This window comes from Drosophila willistoni, assembly GCF_018902025.1.
Source record: "Drosophila willistoni isolate 14030-0811.24 chromosome XL unlocalized genomic scaffold, UCI_dwil_1.1 Seg142, whole genome shotgun sequence".
Lineage (NCBI taxonomy): Eukaryota > Metazoa > Arthropoda > Insecta > Diptera > Drosophilidae > Drosophila > Drosophila willistoni.
The window spans coordinates 6,669,277-6,689,927 of NW_025814053.1; the positions used below are offsets into that span (position 1 = coordinate 6,669,277).

At 37.8% G+C, this 20,651-nt stretch overlaps 3 protein-coding genes and 1 long non-coding RNA gene across 4 annotated transcripts in view; 1 reads left to right on the forward strand and 3 right to left on the reverse strand.

Annotated features, from left to right (window-relative positions):
- Window positions 1-13: 13 nt before the first annotated feature.
- On the reverse strand, window positions 14-4,167 carry LOC6644579 (myb-binding protein 1A). Its single transcript, XM_002067437.4, has 4 exons — window positions 3,655-4,167; window positions 3,211-3,597; window positions 1,701-2,981; window positions 14-1,636 (listed from the first exon to the last, which is right to left on the reverse strand). Exons 1-4 carry the CDS (start codon window positions 4,066-4,068, stop codon window positions 233-235), a joined length of 3,486 nt encoding a protein of 1,161 aa, XP_002067473.1. The 5' UTR covers window positions 4,069-4,167; the 3' UTR covers window positions 14-232.
- Window positions 4,168-4,435: 268 nt separating this feature from the next.
- LOC6644622 (actin-histidine N-methyltransferase) lies at window positions 4,436-15,561 on the forward strand. The gene is made up of 3 exons (XM_015177906.3): window positions 4,436-5,260; window positions 14,310-14,567; window positions 14,628-15,561. Exons 1-3 carry the CDS (start codon window positions 4,506-4,508, stop codon window positions 15,148-15,150), a joined length of 1,536 nt encoding a protein of 511 aa, XP_015033392.2. The 5' UTR covers window positions 4,436-4,505; the 3' UTR covers window positions 15,151-15,561.
- Window positions 5,139-5,800, reverse strand: LOC124460521. The gene is made up of 2 exons (XR_006954434.1): window positions 5,689-5,800; window positions 5,139-5,598 (listed from the first exon to the last, which is right to left on the reverse strand). It is a non-coding gene; the product is annotated as an uncharacterized LOC124460521 (long non-coding RNA).
- LOC6644623 (serine-rich adhesin for platelets) overlaps window positions 6,797-20,651 on the reverse strand; it is a 53,856-nt gene continuing 40,001 nt past the window's right edge. Inside the window, exons 2-3 of the mRNA XM_002067436.4 lie at window positions 9,013-10,933; window positions 6,797-8,176 (exon numbers count right to left, since the gene is read on the reverse strand). Coding sequence (XP_002067472.2) covers window positions 7,044-8,176; window positions 9,013-10,933 — 3,054 coding nt within the window. The 3' untranslated portion in view covers window positions 6,797-7,043. The remainder of the gene's footprint in view (window positions 8,177-9,012; window positions 10,934-20,651) is intronic.

Genomic DNA, 20,651 nt, shown 5'->3' on the forward strand with positions numbered 1-20,651 from the left:
CAAACAACAAAAATTCATGAGTCATTGGGTTCGCATTTTATTATGAATTTGTATTTATCCTGTACCCTTTCTATAGGTAGACTCTTAAAGGCACAACTTGCTTTATTTCGAATTCATAATTTCATAAACTGATGGTCATATAATGGTGAAGAAGAAGAAATAATTGCGTAGATTGGTTTAGGTAAAACATTTCGCCATGGAATTAAAATAATTAGTTAAAATTTAAGTTAAATTATTTTGCAATTTTTTCAATCAATTCGCGGCATTTGGGATCTGTGCCTTGAGCTAGAATTTTACTTAGAAGTTTGCCTTCTTTGGATTTCTGGAAATCAGATTTATCAAGGGCCAACTCTGTATATTCAATTATTTGCTGATGGAGTTGATCCAAGGCTTTGGGATAGTTCTTATAGATTAGATTAAAACGATTTGAATGATCGCTAAGCAGTTTTAGGATTTGATAACGACGCTGGGAACGTGTCGCATCCGATAGCAGGTGGGAAGACATGGCATTAGCCACATGGGCCACACCAGGCCAATTGGTGTTGAAGATGGCTTCAAAACTGGCCAGGGTGAGGCTAGTTTTGCGTCGTGATATCCATTCGACAATGTAGCCCTCGAGGAGAGGCCAGACTGGTATTTTGGTGGCATTCTTGCTGGAGGTGAACTGACTGACTAGATGGGCTAGGAATTTGTCACGCCATTGCATCACCTCGATTTCGGCTTTAGGCTGATGCTGCTGCTGGGGCTTCTTTTGGTCGTCATTCTCAATTTTTGTTGATGCCGTCGCCATCAATTGTTCAATGACCTCCAAGATGATGGATTTATCTTGTTCAGGCTTATATGTAATTGTCTGATTAATTATTTTGCGCATTAGCTTTATGCTTGCCTCTCGCAATTGCTGTTCCTTGGCATGGGGGCCAATGCTACAGGACATATAGACTTGGAAAACGGACTGAATGATATCCAGTATTATTTCAATTTCTGGTTTCTTGGATACAAATACTTCTAACATATCCAAAGCTCTGATACGGAAATGCATTAATGTGGTAGAGTTAATCCGTTCGGATTTGGTTGGACGACGTTTGGCTTCTGACTTTGCCGTTTTGGGTTTGAAGGCTTGGAAGGAACGTTCCAGGGCAGCATTAAGGCGCTCCCCTTCGGCCTCATCCACATCATTCCAATCCACGCTGCTTGCACCATCATTATCATCATCATCATTATTGGCCATATCTTTAGTTAAAGCCAGGCGAACACTTTCACGCAACTCTTCAAGTCGAGCATTCTCAGTGTCATCCTCCTCCACCTCGTTCTCCTCTTTCTCGGTTTCTTCGTCATCTTTCTCATTCTCATCGTCTTCATCCTCACTTGAATCTTCATCGCTGCTAGCTTCACTTTCATCCTCCTCATCGTCCTCCTCTTCATCGTCATCGGCATCCTCATCTTCATTCTCGTTTTTGCTCAGAGGATTCTTTCTCATATCCAAGACTGCCAATATTTGCTCCAAATGCTGCTCTTCCAAATGCTCAATTACACTGGCCAAAACCAGATTAATAAATTTTCGCCAAAATTGTTCATTTTGTAAATTCAAAACAAGTAAAGAATCAGTAAGAACTTCTTTCCATGAAACGTCTAACGTCTGCAATGGAGATAATTGAATGATTATATACAAAAAGTTAAAGTGTTAGCCATAATCGTCTTACCTTCTTTGATTTCTCCTTACTAGTGGCGAATACCTTGCACTGAATCAGATCCTTTAACACCGTGACGAGACGTGGATCGCCCGATAATTGTGTAAGAGAAACAAACAATATCAAACCATCCAAGGTTTGTTTTAATTTATCCGTATTCTTTTGCTTTTTGGCTTCAAGAATTATGTTTTCGATTGCTTTCCAGGTTCCCTTTTGTTCTGCACTACGTGGACCGCAACGTAATTTCGTTTCGTTTTCGCTATTGGCAAACTCTTTAATCACGCGGCTTGTGAAGAAGTTAAGCTGTGGCAACAGATCCTCCAAACTGCGTGCCTCCTTTAACAGATTATTGTAGAACATTGCCCGGAAGTGTGTGCCCTTCAGTTCATTGAATTCACATGCGTTTGCTTGCGAGCACGGCTTTTGTTCATAATTCACATTGAATGTGGCCATGTACAACATCTGAAGCATTTCGGTTTTACGATTCTCATCCGTGAGACCATCCCGCGCAAGAATGGCGTTTAATCTACCCAGACAATAAATGCGACATGACTTGGATACACTCTCCTTGAAGAGAAGATCACGGAAATAGCTATAGACTTTGTACACTCCATCAGGGCTCAACTCATTAATCAATTGCTCAATGTATTTGGGCAAATGTATAACAGATTCCAATCGTACAGCATTATCCAGCAGACGCATAAGAATTTGCACTTTTACATCATCCTGGCTGACTTTACTTTTGTAGAATAACAAAAGTATTGCCTCAAGTTGTGGAAAGATTGCTTTTAATTCCAAATGTGATGCCTTTGTTTTCTCACTTCGCTTTCTTTTGGCCGACTGTAGCTCATTAAATAGCATCTCTAATACATTCGGACTGAATAATTCAACTATAATTCTCTGATCGGAACTTTCATTACAATACAAGAGGACATAGGTTATTATCTGTAGGGCACACATCTTGAAACGGCTATTATTGGCAGTAACAATTTTATCATCTACATATTTTTGCCATTGCTTAAGCAATTTCGCCTGCTCCTTTTGTATTAGAAATTTGGCAAATCGCTTATACGCGTTGGCATTTTGCGATATCGAACTATTTAGATAAAGTTCAAACACATCCTCAAAATTTTTCAATGATAGTGCAGATTCCAGTTGATTGCGTGATAAGATCTTTTGGAAATACGCAGCTAACAGAAGATCAAAGAGATAAATCTTCTGCTTTGCTATGGGCAATAAAATAACCGATTTTAGTTGACTCCATACATGAGATTCAAATACCGATGCGTTTAGCTGAAAAAGATGTGAATACAACATTATATTCTCATTCAACATCAAGTAGTATAAGATTAGGACTTTATAGAAGTGACATTATTACAATTAAGTCGTTGATATGTCCAAAAAAAAAGCAAATATAGGAAAAAAGGAGTTTGGTAAAGTTTTGGATTAGCTACAAGCTGTGTCAGATATCTCTGCTCAACCTATTCCTATTCTAAATCTATTATTAAGAGTATTAACTCACCTGTGTAAATGAATCTGCCAATATATTTGCACTCATCGAAGCCAAATATTCCCGTCCTTTTAGTTGTCCAATCAGGATCGTATACAGAGCCGTTAACAGTTTGGGTTCAGCATTCTTAAAATACGGAGTCTGCATAATGGTATAGACGGTAATTACTTGTCCCACCGATGCCAATGAATCCGTTTTGCCTTTCTTCTGTTTACCACCGATGCCGCTGCTAACTGGCAAATCACGTTTCATAGTCTCGAGGAGATCGTATATATCAATATTGGGTACAGACGTTAAAATGCAATGGATATTGGCGGCACTTTGGGACACCGATTGCATATCATCCGAGCCAGTGGCTCTTACCAATCGTTTCAGAGTGTAGGAGCAAGTTGCCAGGCGCTAAAAATATATAAATGTAGATTAAAATGACATTACGGCAGCTGCGAATGGACTTACCTTGGCGTCATCGGGTTCATTTCGCAACAGGTTGACCAATCTGTTTAGATTGTTTTGAGAGAGACGCCCACTCTGCAGATTACTGAATATTCCAAATACAGCGGGAATGATGTCTTTGATTGAAAGGGCGGGTTTGTCCTCGTCATTAGCCTTCTCCGATTTAGGTTTCTTAATTGCCTCTTTTTCCTCATCAGCCTCATCATCATCATCATTATCATTGGCCCCAACCTCTAGTTCCCGTTTCTTTGGGTGGGCCGGCTGTTTCTGCTGTTTCTTTTGGTCTTTGGGATGTCCGTTGGCTATGGTCACTGCTTTGGTTAAGGATTTCGTTTTTGATATTGGCTTTTTGTTGACCAGCTTTTTCTTCTTGGTAGGTGTGGCTACACCGTTCTTATCAACAATTGCCTTTGCCATTTCATACAAATCGTTTTGAATCGAAGTAAACAAATCAACAATATAAGCGGAATTCCAATTCTAAACAACGTGATTGGAAACACGCTTTAAAAAAGTAGATTTATCGATTGTCGATAGTGCGCCAATACATATCGATTTTTTTGATAGTGCTTGAAATTGCAATTTAAAAAAAATAATTTTTTCATTGCTTATCAGTTCAAATCTCAAATTGAATTACTGAATACAAAAATTAAGCTTAATGCTACTTTTGTAGCTTTGTGTATAATTTAAAAAATCATTTTCAAAAGTTATATCGAAAACAATCGATTAATATCTGGCAGTATTGGTGTGACACAGTGCTGCCAGATCTGGCAAAAAATACCATTTCGATCATAATTTTCCTTATTTGGTTGTTTTTATTTTAGAGCGCGCCGGCTAATTAACCCCCACGATTCGCCATGAACAAAAGGAATAATAATAAAAAGAATTTCAATGGGAAGCGACGACGTTTTCCCAATCCTCTGCAGCGTGAAAAGTTAAATCAACTAGTGCTGAGATTGCTGCAATTGGCCCAGGATGAGCCAAGCAATCCGAATGAGGAATGGCAGCAATATGAAGCAATACAAACGCAATTACAACTGATTCTGAAGCAAGAGGAACCCATCCAGCGTGTGGTATGCCCACCCCAGGTGGACGATCAGACGCGCTTGGCCAAAATAGCCGCATTCAGTGAATGGGCCAAAGCTGGTGGCATCCACAGTGACGGTGTGGAAATTGCCATCTTTCCTGGCTATCAAATGGGCCTTAGGGCCACCAAAGATATCAATGCCGATCAACAGGTTCTTCGTGTGCCACGGAAGAAAATCTTCTCCGAGGAGCAATTAAGCAAAACGGAACGTGAATCATTTTGCAATTTCACAACCAATTTCAATCTGGCCAATGCTCTGGTCGTTGAGAAATCCCGCGGAGCGGATAGCATCTGGAAACCGTATATCGATGTTCTACCCTCACGTTACAACACCGTCCTATACTTTACCGTGGAGCAAATGAGACGATTGCGCGGCACATCTGTCTGCTCGTCTGCATTGCGGCAGTGTCGGATGATTGCCCGGAAATATGCCAAGTTGTATGCCTTTGCGTATTGTGATAGTTCTTACCTCCGGCCAGATACCGGCCTCTTTACACAGCATGGCCTCTGCTATGAACTCTATCGGTAAGTGTCTAAGCAAATGCGAGTTTCGCATGTGTGTGCGTGTGTGTGAGTTGGTGTATTCTTAAGCACTTGTATATGTATATAATGACCCCACATTTCCGTCTAGCTACCTTCGGCCCCTCTCCTCTGGCAGTTGGCAAAGCTAAATCCATGTGGTTTCGATCAATTTTTGAAAAGAAAACACTTTCAAAATATTTAAGTTTTAAGAACTCTTGTCAACATTCAAGTACAAAATGCTTTGATAGACACCATATTTTTGAATTCGGAATTAATTTATTTGACTTGATTGTTCTTATAATTTTGTCCTCTAAGGTCCGCCTCTGAAAGTAAAGATTATCCTGACCAAATTAGAAATATACTTATCAATTAGAAATATCCTTCTACAGTCGCCTTGTTTTCTAATAGTGTCAGTCAAGAAAACAACTTACCAGTTTTATTCCCAAATTGGAAATTCTCCGCCCCCTTCACATATTTATTTGTTGGGTAACATTCTTTGCAAAGAATTTGATATAAATAAATTTATGAATGTGTGTATAGGTGATATCTTGTTTTGTTTCATTTCATTTCTCTACATTTTATTTTCACAAATCAAATTGAAACTTATTTACATACATATTTGAGCGTGTTTATATATATATCATATACATATATATATAAATAGTTGTTTTTGTCGTATATTTAGAATGAAAAAAATGAAAGAAATTAAAAAAATTGACCTCCAGCTAAAAAATAAATATTTTCAACATTTTTTTTCATTGTTGTTGTCGTGCATTGTAAACATTTATTCTAATAGTTAGTGCAGTTTGCTCATATTTTTTTCTGGATGCTTGCCCAATAAATATCTCTATATATGTTGTATATAGTATATATAAATAAGCCTTGTTTTTTTTTTTTATTTTTGGTGCCAAAGAAACAATTTTTGGGTACGTTTTTACCATTTTCTGTCATATTTTTTAGTTTTTTATTTTCGTTTAATATTTATTGTCCTCATAAAATTTTTTTTCCCCCAATTTTATTAACTCTATCATTTGTTTTTGAGCTTGATAATTGATATTAGACACACAATTTGAAATGTTTAATACCCTTACAAGGTGGAAAAAACGGGAAATTTACCAAAAATAATAGACGGAAAATGATTTGTTAAAAAAATATGGAAATTTCGTTTGTCTATAACATTGGAATGATAATTTCAGTTGTTAGAATGATAAAGAATTTCAATATTTCCTAGCATCAGTCGTTAGAATTACTGTAAGGGTATCAAAAATTGGGCTTGCCAAAGTTAAATTTTTCGTTGTTTTTGCTCCTTTTTATATTTTTTTTTATATCAACTGCTATGTAAAATTTTGGAAACCCATTTTTTTTTTGATTCTATATTTCTAGAATCTAAAACAAAAAACATTAACAAAACAAAAAAAAAAGAATCAATCTATAGCTATAATTTTTACTCGTAGATGATGTGTTTGATGTGGAAAAGATGAGAGAGAATAGAGAGCGATCTTATCATCACATATGTATATATATATATGTTGGATAGTATTTAATTTACTTTGCAATTACTTCTACTTTAGACAAAAAAAATACTATTACAATACAATTTCCCTTAGACTAATTAATCGACTAACATTTCGCCTTTTTGGGTTGGGAACGGGGGAATGGATGGAATGCATAGGTTGGGAGGGGAGGGGAGGGAGTTGTGTATGTATATTTCATAAAAAACTTGGCCTAAAACAACAACATTACTTTCACATTACTGATCCATAGATTGAGCCCCTTTGAGCCAGCCTTAATTATCAAAAGATTTGCGTAATGTATCAAATAGATATTCTTGAACTTCCGGTGAATTTGGATCCATGGTATTCAGTTTTTGATGGGCAGCAGCATTACGCAGTGATAAGGCTAATGATGTCGGACTACGTCCGCCCATTAGAGTTGTTGGTGTTCCCGTTGCTGGCGCCGCAGTTGTTGTTGTTAATGAAGTTGCCGTACTCAATGTGGTTGAGCCGTCCCGTGTAAAAAGCAATGAACTCTGGCGTTGCAATTGATGATGCACGGGCGTGGTGCATGATACGGCCGTAGAGATACTGCTTATGCCATTGCCATTGCTGTGGCTACTATGGGTGTTGTTGTTGTTGGTGCCCACAACAAGCTCCTCCATGTGCTGACGCATTGAGGAACGTCGCGACGCTGTTGCCGTTTGGGCCAATTGTGGCAATTTGCTCTTCATGGCATTGTAAGTCTTCAGATAGCTAGTCTTTCGACGACGATGCTGTTTCCAGCGACAGACAACAAAGATCACCATAAATGTGCCCAATGCTGTTAATACAATTGCCGCACTTGCCACAATGGCCGATCGTATGCCCGCCGGCATGCTGGAATAGAGACTACCACCCAAATGTTGTTGCGATACCACCGATGAGGTGGCTGCCGCTGCATTTGGCGAGCGATGAAAACCATGACCGGATAGTTCTAAGTCCAACAAATCGTGGGCACGTTCCACTTCATTCTCAATGGTATCGATCACGTCGGGATCGTTATTGGGGGCACCCAGTTGTTGCTTTATGGTGCCATTCTGAGATGATGATGATGATGTTCCCCCGAAGGGATTCACACTTAGATCTATATCGATCGACTCTGATCCCGATTCCGTTTCCGATTTCGAGTCATTGGAATCTGTGGCATCAAGCTCTTGCGAGTTGACATTGCCGTCGAGTAAAAGTCGCGGAGGTGGTAGGAAATAGGCATTTCGTTTGTTTTCGCCACCGCGATGAACATCTGTGGCTGTGGCCAGTGAGGCAAGTGCTAGAGTTTTCCATGATGGAAAGAAATCTAGGGATTTTTCACCGCGTTGTTGTTGTTGCTGCTGCTGCTGACGATGTTGTTGTCGGCCCGTCGAAGAGGTTGGGGTATAGGCTGGTCCTGTGAAGAAAAGAATTTAAAAGCAATATGTGTAATGTATATAATTAATTTTTCACCTGTGTGCGGGTGTATATATGTTTGGTATGTGTGTGTGTGTGTGTAGAATAGTGTGTAGTAGTGTTTGTGTCTTTGTGTGTGCGGCGGTTGCAGCGAGCTGTGGCGTGTGCTGTATACCCCCAGGATTGGCAAAAGATATTCACGCCAACTGCCTATGGCAGTTCCAATTGTGTGTATCGACAAATGGTTTTACTTGAATTCCGTGGCAAATCCACAAGAAAAGAAGTGGGAAGAAGGACCCTCTTAAAATCTACAACTAGATTCGTTACTTACACAAACTCGTTCGTAAATCGGTATGAAATCGAGCAAATTTGATAGTCTGGGAAAGATCAGAGTTTTGATCGAATACAATTGAAAGGGGTTTATAAATTACGACGTGCGCCAAAGTTGACTTAGTTTTGTTATCGATACACACATCGGTAATTGGAAAATGACAATTTGTTGAAAAGAAATCGACAGTTTTGCAAATATCTATGCCATTCCCAGTTGTTACTTACGTGTGCATTTGGCGTGCCGAGCCTGCTGTGTGCGCTTATACAGGTATGGAAATGTATGTTTCTAATTAAACATAACTATCGATCGGGTAATCAATAGCGATAGCGATAACGATTAATGATCGATCGATCGATAAGCGTAATAGCAAGAGCTCAGCACGCGCCCAACACTCGCGCTGTCAACTCACTGCTGCTGCTGCCACCGCCGTCGTTGTTGGCGCTGGCGCTGCCGCCTTTCACGCTGAAGTCGCAGCCGCAATGCAGTAGTGGTATTAGTAGTAGTACCTCGATTATTATTGCTTGTGCCATCGCCGCTATCATTTGGCTCGATGTCAATGATAGATGTAAAATAGCTCGATCCCTGCGAATCCGTTTTAATCTCATCGGGCTTCACACTCTTCAGATCAATTAAATTGAAATGCGGAAAATTCTCAAATGCCGTCACAATGTCCATATTATCCTGCAATATGACCTTCTGGCCGGGATAGAAACGCGAATGCTCATCACCGCCATTCACAATGGTTGACAAATGCAGCTGACTGGAGCCACGTTTGCGATGCTCTATCAACTCTTCCAGTGTCATATTGCGTTGCTCCAAAACCTTGAATAGACGATTACCCGAACGGCGATCTTCGATCAATTCCAATAGATCGGTACGATCATCAACATCATCCACAACGACACCAAGACTTAGACCCAATTGGGTTTTGCTTGATGCCGTCAGCTGCGTTGGACCAATTGTCGACTCTTGTGGTGCTTGGGATGCAGGTGGGGCAGGCACTCTCATATGATGGGTATTACTTTCCACTTCATCAAAGAAATTCTCAAGATCATCGTCGGCATAGTTCAATTCTTCGCTGACATTGCCACTGGCTGTGGACGTGGTGCTACTTGCATTGCTGGCATCAACCACTTGATCCACTAGATCCTCACCACTCTCTTCGACCACATTCTTGTCATAATTATTACCAATGAAATTGTCTTTGAAGCGTTTTATATTTTCCTTACTGCTGCCATTACGCAAGCGGTGGTGTGGTATTGCTGAAGAGGTTGTTGGTGGTGCTGGCGGTTGATGTGGTGGTTCGGTAGAGTTTTCCATCGATTCAACTTCACCTTCGTTATCTTCTTCTTCTCCTTCATCGACTATTTGATGATCTATGGTATTGGCTATTGTGGTGCTGGGTTGGCTAGTACTTGAATCCACTTCCTCGGTGGTTGTGCTAGGCATGGTTGTGCTTGTGGTTGTGCTTGTGGTTGTGGTGCTGGTTGCCGTTTTAAATAATCCTGGCGGTTTTAATGTCGAACGCATTTGTTGTCTCTTCTTATAGAGGGGCAAGCGAGTTGTTGTTGTTGTCGTTGTTGTTGTTGTTGTTGAAATGATGCTGGGATTTGGCAAAGAACTTGAAGATAATGTACGTCTTGTGGTTCCGCTCTCACGTGAAGAGCTACCAAAGAGTTTCAATCGTTGCAGGGTGGGGAATTTAAGTTTAGCCTTGGATCCCGATGTCTCCTCATCATTGCTGCCACCACCCAAATAGGCAGCTGGTATACGACGCACTGCATTCTTCTGATTCTGCGCTGTATGCCTAATTTCCGGAGCAGTGTGCGTTGCTAGTGAGGAAGAAATCGCCGGTGACACTGCTGTCGTCTGCAAGGCTAACAGAGCATTCTGTTTCCCCTTTAAAAGATCATCTAATGACAGATTCTTTTGTTGCAATATCTCGCTGAGGCTAAGGCCACCCGAGTTCTTTAATATATTCTTTAAATCCACTGGACTTCGATTGCTGCCACTAATGCTGGTGCCTGCCAATGTCGGCATCGGGGATTCCGGCTGCTCCTTCTTGGCCTGACCATAGGGACGTCTGTAGGCCTTACTGGGACTGTAGTTTGTTGGCTGCGCTGTGGCATCCACTGCTGCTGCTGCTGCTCCTGCTGCTGCTGTTGTCACCAGCACCTGCTCTGTTGGTCTCAGGGGCTGTTTGCGTTTCCGTACTACGGCATCCGCATCGTCATCGACATGGCCACGCCAGTAGGATGATCCCGAATCCTCCTCCTCATTGGCACCCATGGTCCCTAGCGGCAATTGGGGTCGACGTTTGCGTTTTCGTGTTATCCCTGGACGACGAGCAACACCACCACCACCACCGCCAGGTCCAGCTGAATCTTTGCCATCGTCCACAATCAGGGAGACGCCCGTTTGCAGTAGCTGCCGAAGAAAAAGAAAGAACAAAACGAGAACAAGATGTAGATACAATTTTTTTTTTGCTACTTTTTCGAATAAGATGGATGGGTCGGCAGGTCAAGCACGTGAGAGCTATTAAATTACTTTGCTATTTATCGTTTGATTGATGAACCTGAGACTTCGACAGATTGATGAAAAATGTATAAATCGTTTTCTTTAATCAGCACAACGAGCATTTAAGCGCTCCTATCGGTCAAGTCTGTTAAAGGCTGATTTTTATTTGATTTTCATTTACTCTTCTTGGTAGATCTTTTTTTAAGCATCGCAGCGGTGTATATTTATGGTTTCTCCATTCCTCTCATTGGACTTGAGATGCATTTGTAATATGGAGGAAATAGGCTTACGAAAGAAGCTTTGGAGTAAGAGAGATATGAAAGATATATTGTCATACATTCGTGTGTATGATAGTTTCAACCGATTCCAATTAAAATTAATTTCATATTTTCTACCATAAAAGAAGTATTATTTAATTATACTTTTAATAGTTTTAAAAAACACCGTTCAAGCTGAATAACTCAAAACAAGTAGATAAACACTAAACGAGAAACACTAAACAAGAAACACTATATGAGATTTTCTATTACTCAATTTCAAATGTAATTTTAAAAAGACAATCCTTTTCCCTTGCAAAGCAGTTAAAATTAAATTAAAAATTGAAATTAAAAGAGATCAATGAGCTTTAAATATAATCTACAAATAGATTTTCCAAAGAAAACTAGAAAAATGGTTATGGAATCCTTTTAAATTCTTATCTTTGTCCCATTTGAAGATCTATTTGCATACTCTAAGGCTAATTGAGGAAGCGATTGCCTGGAAGCACAAGTTGTTTGCTGTAATAGTAATTCCTAATTTGAGGAATTAGAAGATTGTGATTGTCCTTATAGCCTTAATGTAAATGGCAAATACCTCGATTGCTGATAATGATTACGTCCCCGGAAAGGGCTACGTAATGCTTCGTGAATCTAAACCGATTACAATGAAAACTTCTCTTTAAGTTTAATCTGAAATTGGTAACGAAGACGTAAAGTTCATTAAATTTCATTGCTAAATAGGTATTTAGGTATGTGGGAGACAGAATGTTTGTTGGTTATGGTGAAGGCAATGAAGGGACTGCAGTAGACGCTTTTGTCTGCTTTCACGTAATTAATTTTCAATTTAGCCAAGGCAGAAGCAGCAAAAGCTGCTGTCATGTCATTATGATGATGATGATGATGTCTATGAGATTATTATGACATTGCATGTTGGCGTGGGTATAGACAGGAAGCTAAAGAGAGAAACAGAGAGAGAGAGAGCGAGAGAGAGAGACTCATAGAGGGGGGGAATAGCCAATAGATAAATGGGTGGTTTGATTGGTTAAAGCCTTTAGACAATTTTTTTTGCTTTCACATTGCAGAGCTAATCAAACTAATGCAAATTATGATTTATCATGCATTTCCATTTGGGTCTTTCCCTTTGACAAATATCTAATCAATGAAATTGATATTCAGTTTTGTGGTTTTCACCCAAAAAAAGGAAACAAAAAACAGAACCAAAATCGATTTGATTTCCAGTTAGTTTTCTTTGTTAAATTGAAAAATAAATTGTTAATAGAAAACTTGCTACACAATTCTGCATTTTCTTTTTTTTTTTTCCATATTCTACAACCAAAAACTTGATAGGGGGGGAACAGAAAACAAAGTAAAAACAAACTTTTGCGACAACTGCAAACAATTCAAAGAACTAAAAAAACTGAAAAAAAAGAACAACGAAAGAAATAAAGCCGAACAAGAAAACAAAAAGGTGGTCAACACAACAAACCAAAACGATAGCATAAAAAACTAAGCAATAAGAAATTAGAAGAAATCGTTGCCCAAGTTTTGAGCTATATGCAACTTTATATATATGTATGTGTGTACCTACATATATGCAAGGTATATGGCAAAGGTAAATCGAAAATTCTCCAAGCATTACACGCATTTCTTTCACGTCATTTATTTGAAGACGACACAGAGAAGCCATGTTTTTCCCTAAATTTTGTCTATGTCGTTTTTGCCTTCTCCTTCTCTTGTTGTTGTTGTTCATTTTTAGTGTTTCATTTTCTGATTTATTCTTGTTTCGGTTCTCGAATCCATTTATATTGGCATCGTTCGTTTTTCAATTTAGTCAAGGATATTTCTTCTCTCTCTCCTGAATGCATGCATAATGAAGACAGACAGACACACATACCGATAGACAGGGACACACATGGATGGCAATTGAATTGTAACTAAAAATTGCATCACACCTCAAGAGAGGAATACCCATTGAATACCAAATATAGACAATGGCTAAAAGATAGATGATTGAACTTGCAAAAACTATCCAAACTTTGTTTTTCATTACGAGACACTTTCTGTTTTCTGCTTTCATTAGATTAGTTTTTAGTTTTGATTTTTAAGTGATGGGTTTAGTGATGAGTTTCGATTAATGACCTTAATCAAATAAAAGTTATCGATTAACCTGCTGTTATTGTAAAACTTTAAGAAACTCCAATGCCAAAATCTAAGTCTCCTAATCTAATCCTTATAAACAAGCATTCTTAATGTATTCAACACTAATTCCAACTGTAAATTTGAAAATTCAATTTTAATTAGACATACTTTGCATTTTTTTTATGCATCTATCTGGTCTTATATCAAATCCTTGTATATTTGAGATTATTTTAGCTTTTCCATCTGCCAAAAGTGAATTGTACTCACTTGTTATTAAAAATTCCTCTTGCTGCCTTCGCACAAAGAGAAAGTTAAGCACATAAAAGGGAGAACACTTGGTCTCTTCCCTTCATTATTTGTATATAAGTATTTACCTTTTCATAAATACTTTTTCAATGAGTGTGAGAGGCAAGAGTCCAGGTAAAAAGCCACAAAACAAAAATTCGACTTTGTGTACCTCTGTGGGCGCCGCCTTCAGTTGATTTCTAACAAAGTCAATGGCAGAACTTAGTCTCTCTCTTTCTCTATCACTCTTTCTCTTTCATTTTATCCCTCTCATTTTTTTCTTTTCCCCTATCTTCCTTTTTAACCACTTCAAAGAAAGTTGCTGGCTTTTCATAATTAAATTGAAAAATTTATGCACAATTAAATGAAAAACTTTTCTTTGTGGTCAAAAACGACTGAGACACAGAGAAAGGAAGAGCAGAGAGAAAAGAAGAGAGAAAATTCTAACGTCAAATGAGATATGAAAAAGAATTATGAAATAAGTAAAGTTTTAAACAAACTACATATAGCCTTTAGTTAATCATAATTTATTAGATAATCAATGAGTTGGAAATTTGTTTTGTGATTTAAGACTTAAATTTCTTTCTTTATTCTTTCTCTTTAAGCTGGGCTGTTTCCACAGTGATGACACGACAGAATCTGGTGCCACGTGAAATCGCGACCAAAGATGATGGTAATTCACCCATATCGGCTTTGATACCCTGCTGGGATATGGCCAATCATAGGCCGGGCAAAATCACATCATTCTATGATAGTAATGCCCATCAAATGGAATGCACTGCCCAAGAGTTTTGCAAAGCTGGAAATCAGTTCTTCATCTATTATGGTGATCGGCCCAATGCCGATCTATTGGTGCATAATGGGTAGGTTATATCAATCAAATGGTTTATATATGTTGATCTAAAACTTACTACTTCTTCAAGGTTTGTCGATCCCAACAATAACAAGGATTTTGTAAATATTCGTTTGGGCCTCAGTCCCACAGATGGTTTGGCTGAGAAACGTTCAAGGCTCTTGGATCGCTTAAATATTGAGCATAAGGGCGAGTTTCGTGTATTACCCGCACCGGAATATATATCTGGACAATTGTTGGCTTTTGTGCGTGTCTTTAATATGTCCAGCGATCAACTGGATCACTGGTGTAGCGATTTAGAGCGAGCTGTTGATCTATTGCATATTGATTGTGCTCTGGAAACGGACTTAGAGACACGCACTTGGCAATATTTCCATCAGCGTTTCAAACTTTTATTGGGCGTATTGGAGGCAACTTTACGTGAGGCAGATGAGTTGAAGCAAATGGCCGAACTGCAATTGGCTGAGGCACAAGCGGACAAACAACAACAACAGGATCAAGGTATTGATCTTATGCTATTGCAATATCGTCGCCTGGAGCGTCGTATTCTATCCGATGCCCTTGAATATGCCAAGGAACGTTGCAAGGTCTAAAAGATCTGGATTAAGTAAGATGTATGCGCCAGATCGCAAAAATCTGTATATATACATACATCACATACAAATTCAAGTGGCCATTTAACGCACACTTTTTAGGATTACAAGAGAAAAGTCTATGTCGGATTATAATTACAATTTTTTTTTCCTTAAGTTTGTTTATTTTTTTTCTCCCTTTTTTGAAATACTAAAACCAAAATGCAAACCAAAATCAAAATAAATTTTATTTAAGAATAGAATTTATATATGTTTGACTAAGCCAAATTAATTGCGAAATGAAGTAACTCTAACTAAACTCAAACTAGTTAACTATTTAGATTTCAAGTTAATTGTTCTAATCCTGTGTGACCTTGAAAAAATAAAAATCGATTTTTAAAATGTATATCCAATATAAAATATGGATTGAAATTAACTTTGTTTCCTTTTTGAACATACAGTTTTTTTTTTATGATTTTTTCAATTAATATTCTCTGTCTTTTGTTTGCTTTTAGCTGTTAATTATTTGTTTTGTTATTGTGTAGATTTTTTTTTTGATTTCTTTAGAAACTATGAAATAATAAAAATTGATAAAAATTTGAAATCTATCAGCTATTTGTTTGTTAATCAATGAAAGGGAAAATATTTATTTGTGGCCTTTTATTGGCTGTCCATCATTCAGTCAATCCGTCAGTCCGTCAGTCGGTCAGTCAATCGGCTGGCTTCATTTAATGGCCAATAACTAATTGACTTGCCCAGACGTCCAGCTGTGACAGCCTCAAAAACCAATCAATTTGCAAAACGAACCAAACACCAACAACTCCCCCAAAAGCAGAAACATTGCTATAGCTACACACACACACACACACACACACACACACACACACTAACACACATATATAGTTAGATGTAAAATATTTGATTATGGGAATGGGAGGACATATCAATACATATATATGTACATACATAGGAGCTAGAGGAGGTAAAATCAAACCACCATGATGTCTCTGATGATACATTAACACCCCCAAAAACTCAGACACCCATCACCTAACACTCCAGACAACACCCGTCGGCAGAGATACAACAGACACGACCAGACGGAGTAGAATGGCAAAAGGGCAAAGACAGCTTGATGACGTCAACAATGCACTCCAAATTGCAGTTTGAAGTGATGTTAATTATGGTACTGATGATGATGATGATAACGACGACGACGAACGATGATGATGATAATGACACCCATTGATGAAAATGCTTCAGACTGTGTGTGCACTTTGAATATATGCCATTAAAAACCGTTTAAAATTTCAAGTAAGTCATGCTCGACCTACTCGAATAAGCTATTACAAAAATTAAGAACTATTAAAAACTATGATTAATCTAGTTAGTCTACAATTGATTTGCTATGCCAATTGTTTGTCTATCCATCTATGGAAAGTTTTGAATGCACTTGAAAACCAAATTACCGCATACTAAATCCTGACATACGATTTCACATTTGAATAGCTATTTTCGGTTTTCACATTTTGCGTCACTCATTTACACACACACACACTCACACACACATGCACACGACACCTGACTTGCTTGCCTTTTCAAATGTCTTCTCACTTATTAGACCAAACCAAACCCGACCAGTTGGCACTCAATTTCGGCAATTGAATTGAAAAGTGTTTAGGCAGTTGATTGAAATATGTATATGCACATACATATACATACATATCTTACGTATCTGTAAGTACATATGTGCATAAATCTGGGTCAGAGATGCTTACATCTCTTCATTTTTTGCCAAGTAGAGAGAGCAAGAAGTTTATCCTTAACGTTTACCTCAGTCTGCATCTCTGTCTCTCTCTCTCTCTTACACACACTTCAAGTGCACTAATTGCAAGACCAATTTTGTGCCCAGCTAAAGCAATTAGCAAAATGGCCATGATACAAACATACACGCATACATATGCATACATAGTTTCTATGCTCTATTCAATGGCATATTGCCCGCATCAAAAATGTTGGCAATCATAAAACGACCATAGGCCCCATGGTTGAACAAAAACTTAAGCTGCTTAACATGTTCCATAGATTTTGAGAGTCATCAGAATGATGACCAGTCCCAAAAACCAAACCAAACCGATGCGAACCAAATCCAAACAACGAAAGATGACCAACCAATTGGCCAAGCATGGAATAGAGCCACTTGTTTACACATTGCTTTGTCTGTTGATATCAAGTGCAGGGTGTCCCATTGGCCATTGGCCATTGGCTATTGAAATATGATGTAAATATGTAACCATAAATAGCAAATAGAAAATTGATATTATTTGCATGTAGTTTTTTATCCCAACCATCGATAGGGTTTCGCCACCTTATAGCCCCATTGAGAGCAAAATCAGTGCTGAAAAGTAGGCAATAGATTTTGTAATTCTAGATAAACCAATCAAATACACGTAGACCTCGCTTTGCGTTGGGGATACGTTCCAAAAAAACACGACGTAAACTGAAACGACGCAAAGTGAATTAGATTTTCTATAGGCAACCATGTAAAGATCAAAGATAAGTTCCCGGGCTATGAAAATACTAATTTCTTAAAAGAAAATCAAAATAACCTATTCGATCTTTGTGAGTTTTTAGTGGTTTCGTTCACCAAAAATTTGTCCATTTCTTCTTTCTTGATAGCAGTTGATGTTTGCAACTACCGCCTGGGATACCTTAAAACTTCTGTCATTGTCAGGATCGTTTTTTATAAATCTCCATTGCTTCGTCAATCAAGCCAATCGCTTTTGAAATTTGTTTAGAGGTTAAACACTGTTCTTCGAACATTTCTACTAAACCGTCCCCGAGTTTTGATAGCAAGACGCAATTATAAACAGAAGTAGGTAAGGTGGATGTCAATGTTGAAAAACGTAAAACTGCCAAAAATTCAAGGCTAATGTTGGTAAAAGTTGATATTGGCGTTGCCACAATGGCTGATTTAAAAAAATAAAAGTTAAACACTCGAACTCAAAACAACGCAACAAGGAGAATATAACGACGCACAGTGAAAATTAGTACTAATAAAGCAGCGACGCAACTTCGAAAAAACCCTAAACGAAACGACGCAAAGCGAGGTCTTGGTATACTTTAAGACTTTCAATTTTTGAACTATTAGTACAAAACTTTGTATTTATGTTTTTTGTTGATGTACTCAAAACATTTATAGGAGTTGAATCGAAGGGAAAACTATAAAAATCGATTGAATCAAAAATGCAAATGAGTGCCAATGAAGGATACATTGAGGTTTCTGAACTAGGATATATCTAGTTTAAGTCGTAAGTTTCATGCAGGAGGTTTTTACTAAAGTTTTATTCCTAACAAATATCTGTAAAATATTGTAAAGCATCTGGTGATATCCCAAGGGTTAAGAAAGAGATGAGCATTTTCTAATTAAATATATTATTGGAATAGCATAAACTCTTAACCTTTAGTATATCACTTTCCGAAGTCAAATGTACAAATCAAAATTCACTGAATGAATGAAGAAAAAGAAATATATTCTTCTATTCTGTCTATTTCAGCGTTTCTTATACGAGTGAAAACAAAATAAATTTTTAGCGGATATCATAGATTCTACCGACTAAATGAAAAATATCGATATCAAACATATATTTTATACATATAGCTTAATGCATTTCAATATCTTATGTTTGAATCTTCATTAAAGTTTACTATGAATATTTAGTGAATTTAATGTTTTTTATGAGTGTCAAAAGCAAAGTTTCAAAGGAATTTCTACAAATATTGTACTCTGAAAAGTATGCTTTGTTTTTTGTAGCTTCGTAATTTCGTTCTAAACTAAACCTCTTTACTTTATATTGCACCCTGTATTATTAGGCTTAGTATATCTGGGCAACTGTTTGGATTTGTATTTTTAATTTGGTTTTGTTAGGTTTTGCTTTTCAGTTTTTTTGTTGTCTTTTTTTGCATTTTTGGTAATAAATTTACGCATTTCTCAGCCACATGAACACGTGGTTGGTTGCATGTTTGCTCAAGGCTTTATGTGTCACGTTGCCAATGCTGACTCTTGCGCCCTCTCTTCTCTCTCTTTCTCTCTACCACTCTCTACTATATTCCACTCTCTATCTCTCTTTCACTGTCATTTTAAGCGCATTTCCATGGCATTCGGGGCCGATTTTAATGATCATTTGCATGCAACCAAATAGCCAATGCCTTTTAAGGATTTTTTTTGTTTATGTCACTATAATGTTATATGCTTATATATACACACGCACACACACACACACACACACACACAGCCGTTTATATAAATTTTAGGATTTACCAATTGATTGAAATCATTTGCCAAACTAAGATGTTTTGCATTTGACATTTCGTTTGATTAAAAGTCAAAGTTTGAAATTGAAAATGAAATCGCAAATAACTAATTTAACAACATTTCCTTTACTAGGTTGATTACGGACAAGAAGCAAAAGCAAATGTAATATATAGAGAAATCTATATACATATATTTGAGTCTTAATTTGCCTGTTCAATTCCATTGATATTATAAAGTATAAATCCCTATTTAGTTTTGCATTGAAATTTAAATAAAATAAGTGTAGCGAGAAAACAAGCAGTGCATGAATAAATATTATTGCACTGTAAGACACTTGTTGCCACGCCCCGAAATTGCATTGCCCACACAAACACACAAACACACATGAGGGTAGTGTGTGTGTGTGTATATGATTAAACATATTTTTCAGTTTGCAACGTTGGAAGCGATAGAGCGAAACCAAATATTGCCTCAAGGATATGATGATGGAGCCGCGGAGTTCTCTCCATCTGTGTGAAAAGAAAAAGAGAAGAAGTTGGAAAGGTGGAAACGAGGTTGGCCCATAAAAACAGATTGTAATCTGCGTAAGTGGAAGTGGCCGCATTTGGTTACCCTGCCAGCAATGTGGGCATGTTAAATGAGGTCGGTTGGAGAAAACGTGAGGTTATGCAGAGGATGGATAAATTGGATGGCGCGGTAGGTGCAAGGAGACGACGATGAGGATGGGTTGCGGGGGCAGTTGGCGGAGGGGGCAGTTGAATGCATGTGCAAACCACGGTCATGCGGCATAAGTGCTATGTTCATGAGTTGAGAGCAACCAATAACAACAACAAAAACAAAAAATATGAAAAACTGAAGTGGGCAAAAGAAAGGCTCTTAAATTTTCCAACTTGCATATTTATTGAACTTTAACAATATTTACACTATATGTACATATATAAGAATCATAAAATTGAATAAATCATCCAATAGATGATGTCAAAAACACAAAAGGCTATCAACATCATCTACGGAATTATATATGTACATATATATTTCTCTTTAACTTTATTAATGATATACTGAATAAATAAAGATCCACTACTCAGAGAACGATCTAATTGAGAAAGACGACGAAAATGTTACACGATTATCTCTTTCATACCAATGGCATTTGCTAGGACAATGTGCTGATTGAAAGAGACAAAGCGAATTGTCAAAGAAATTC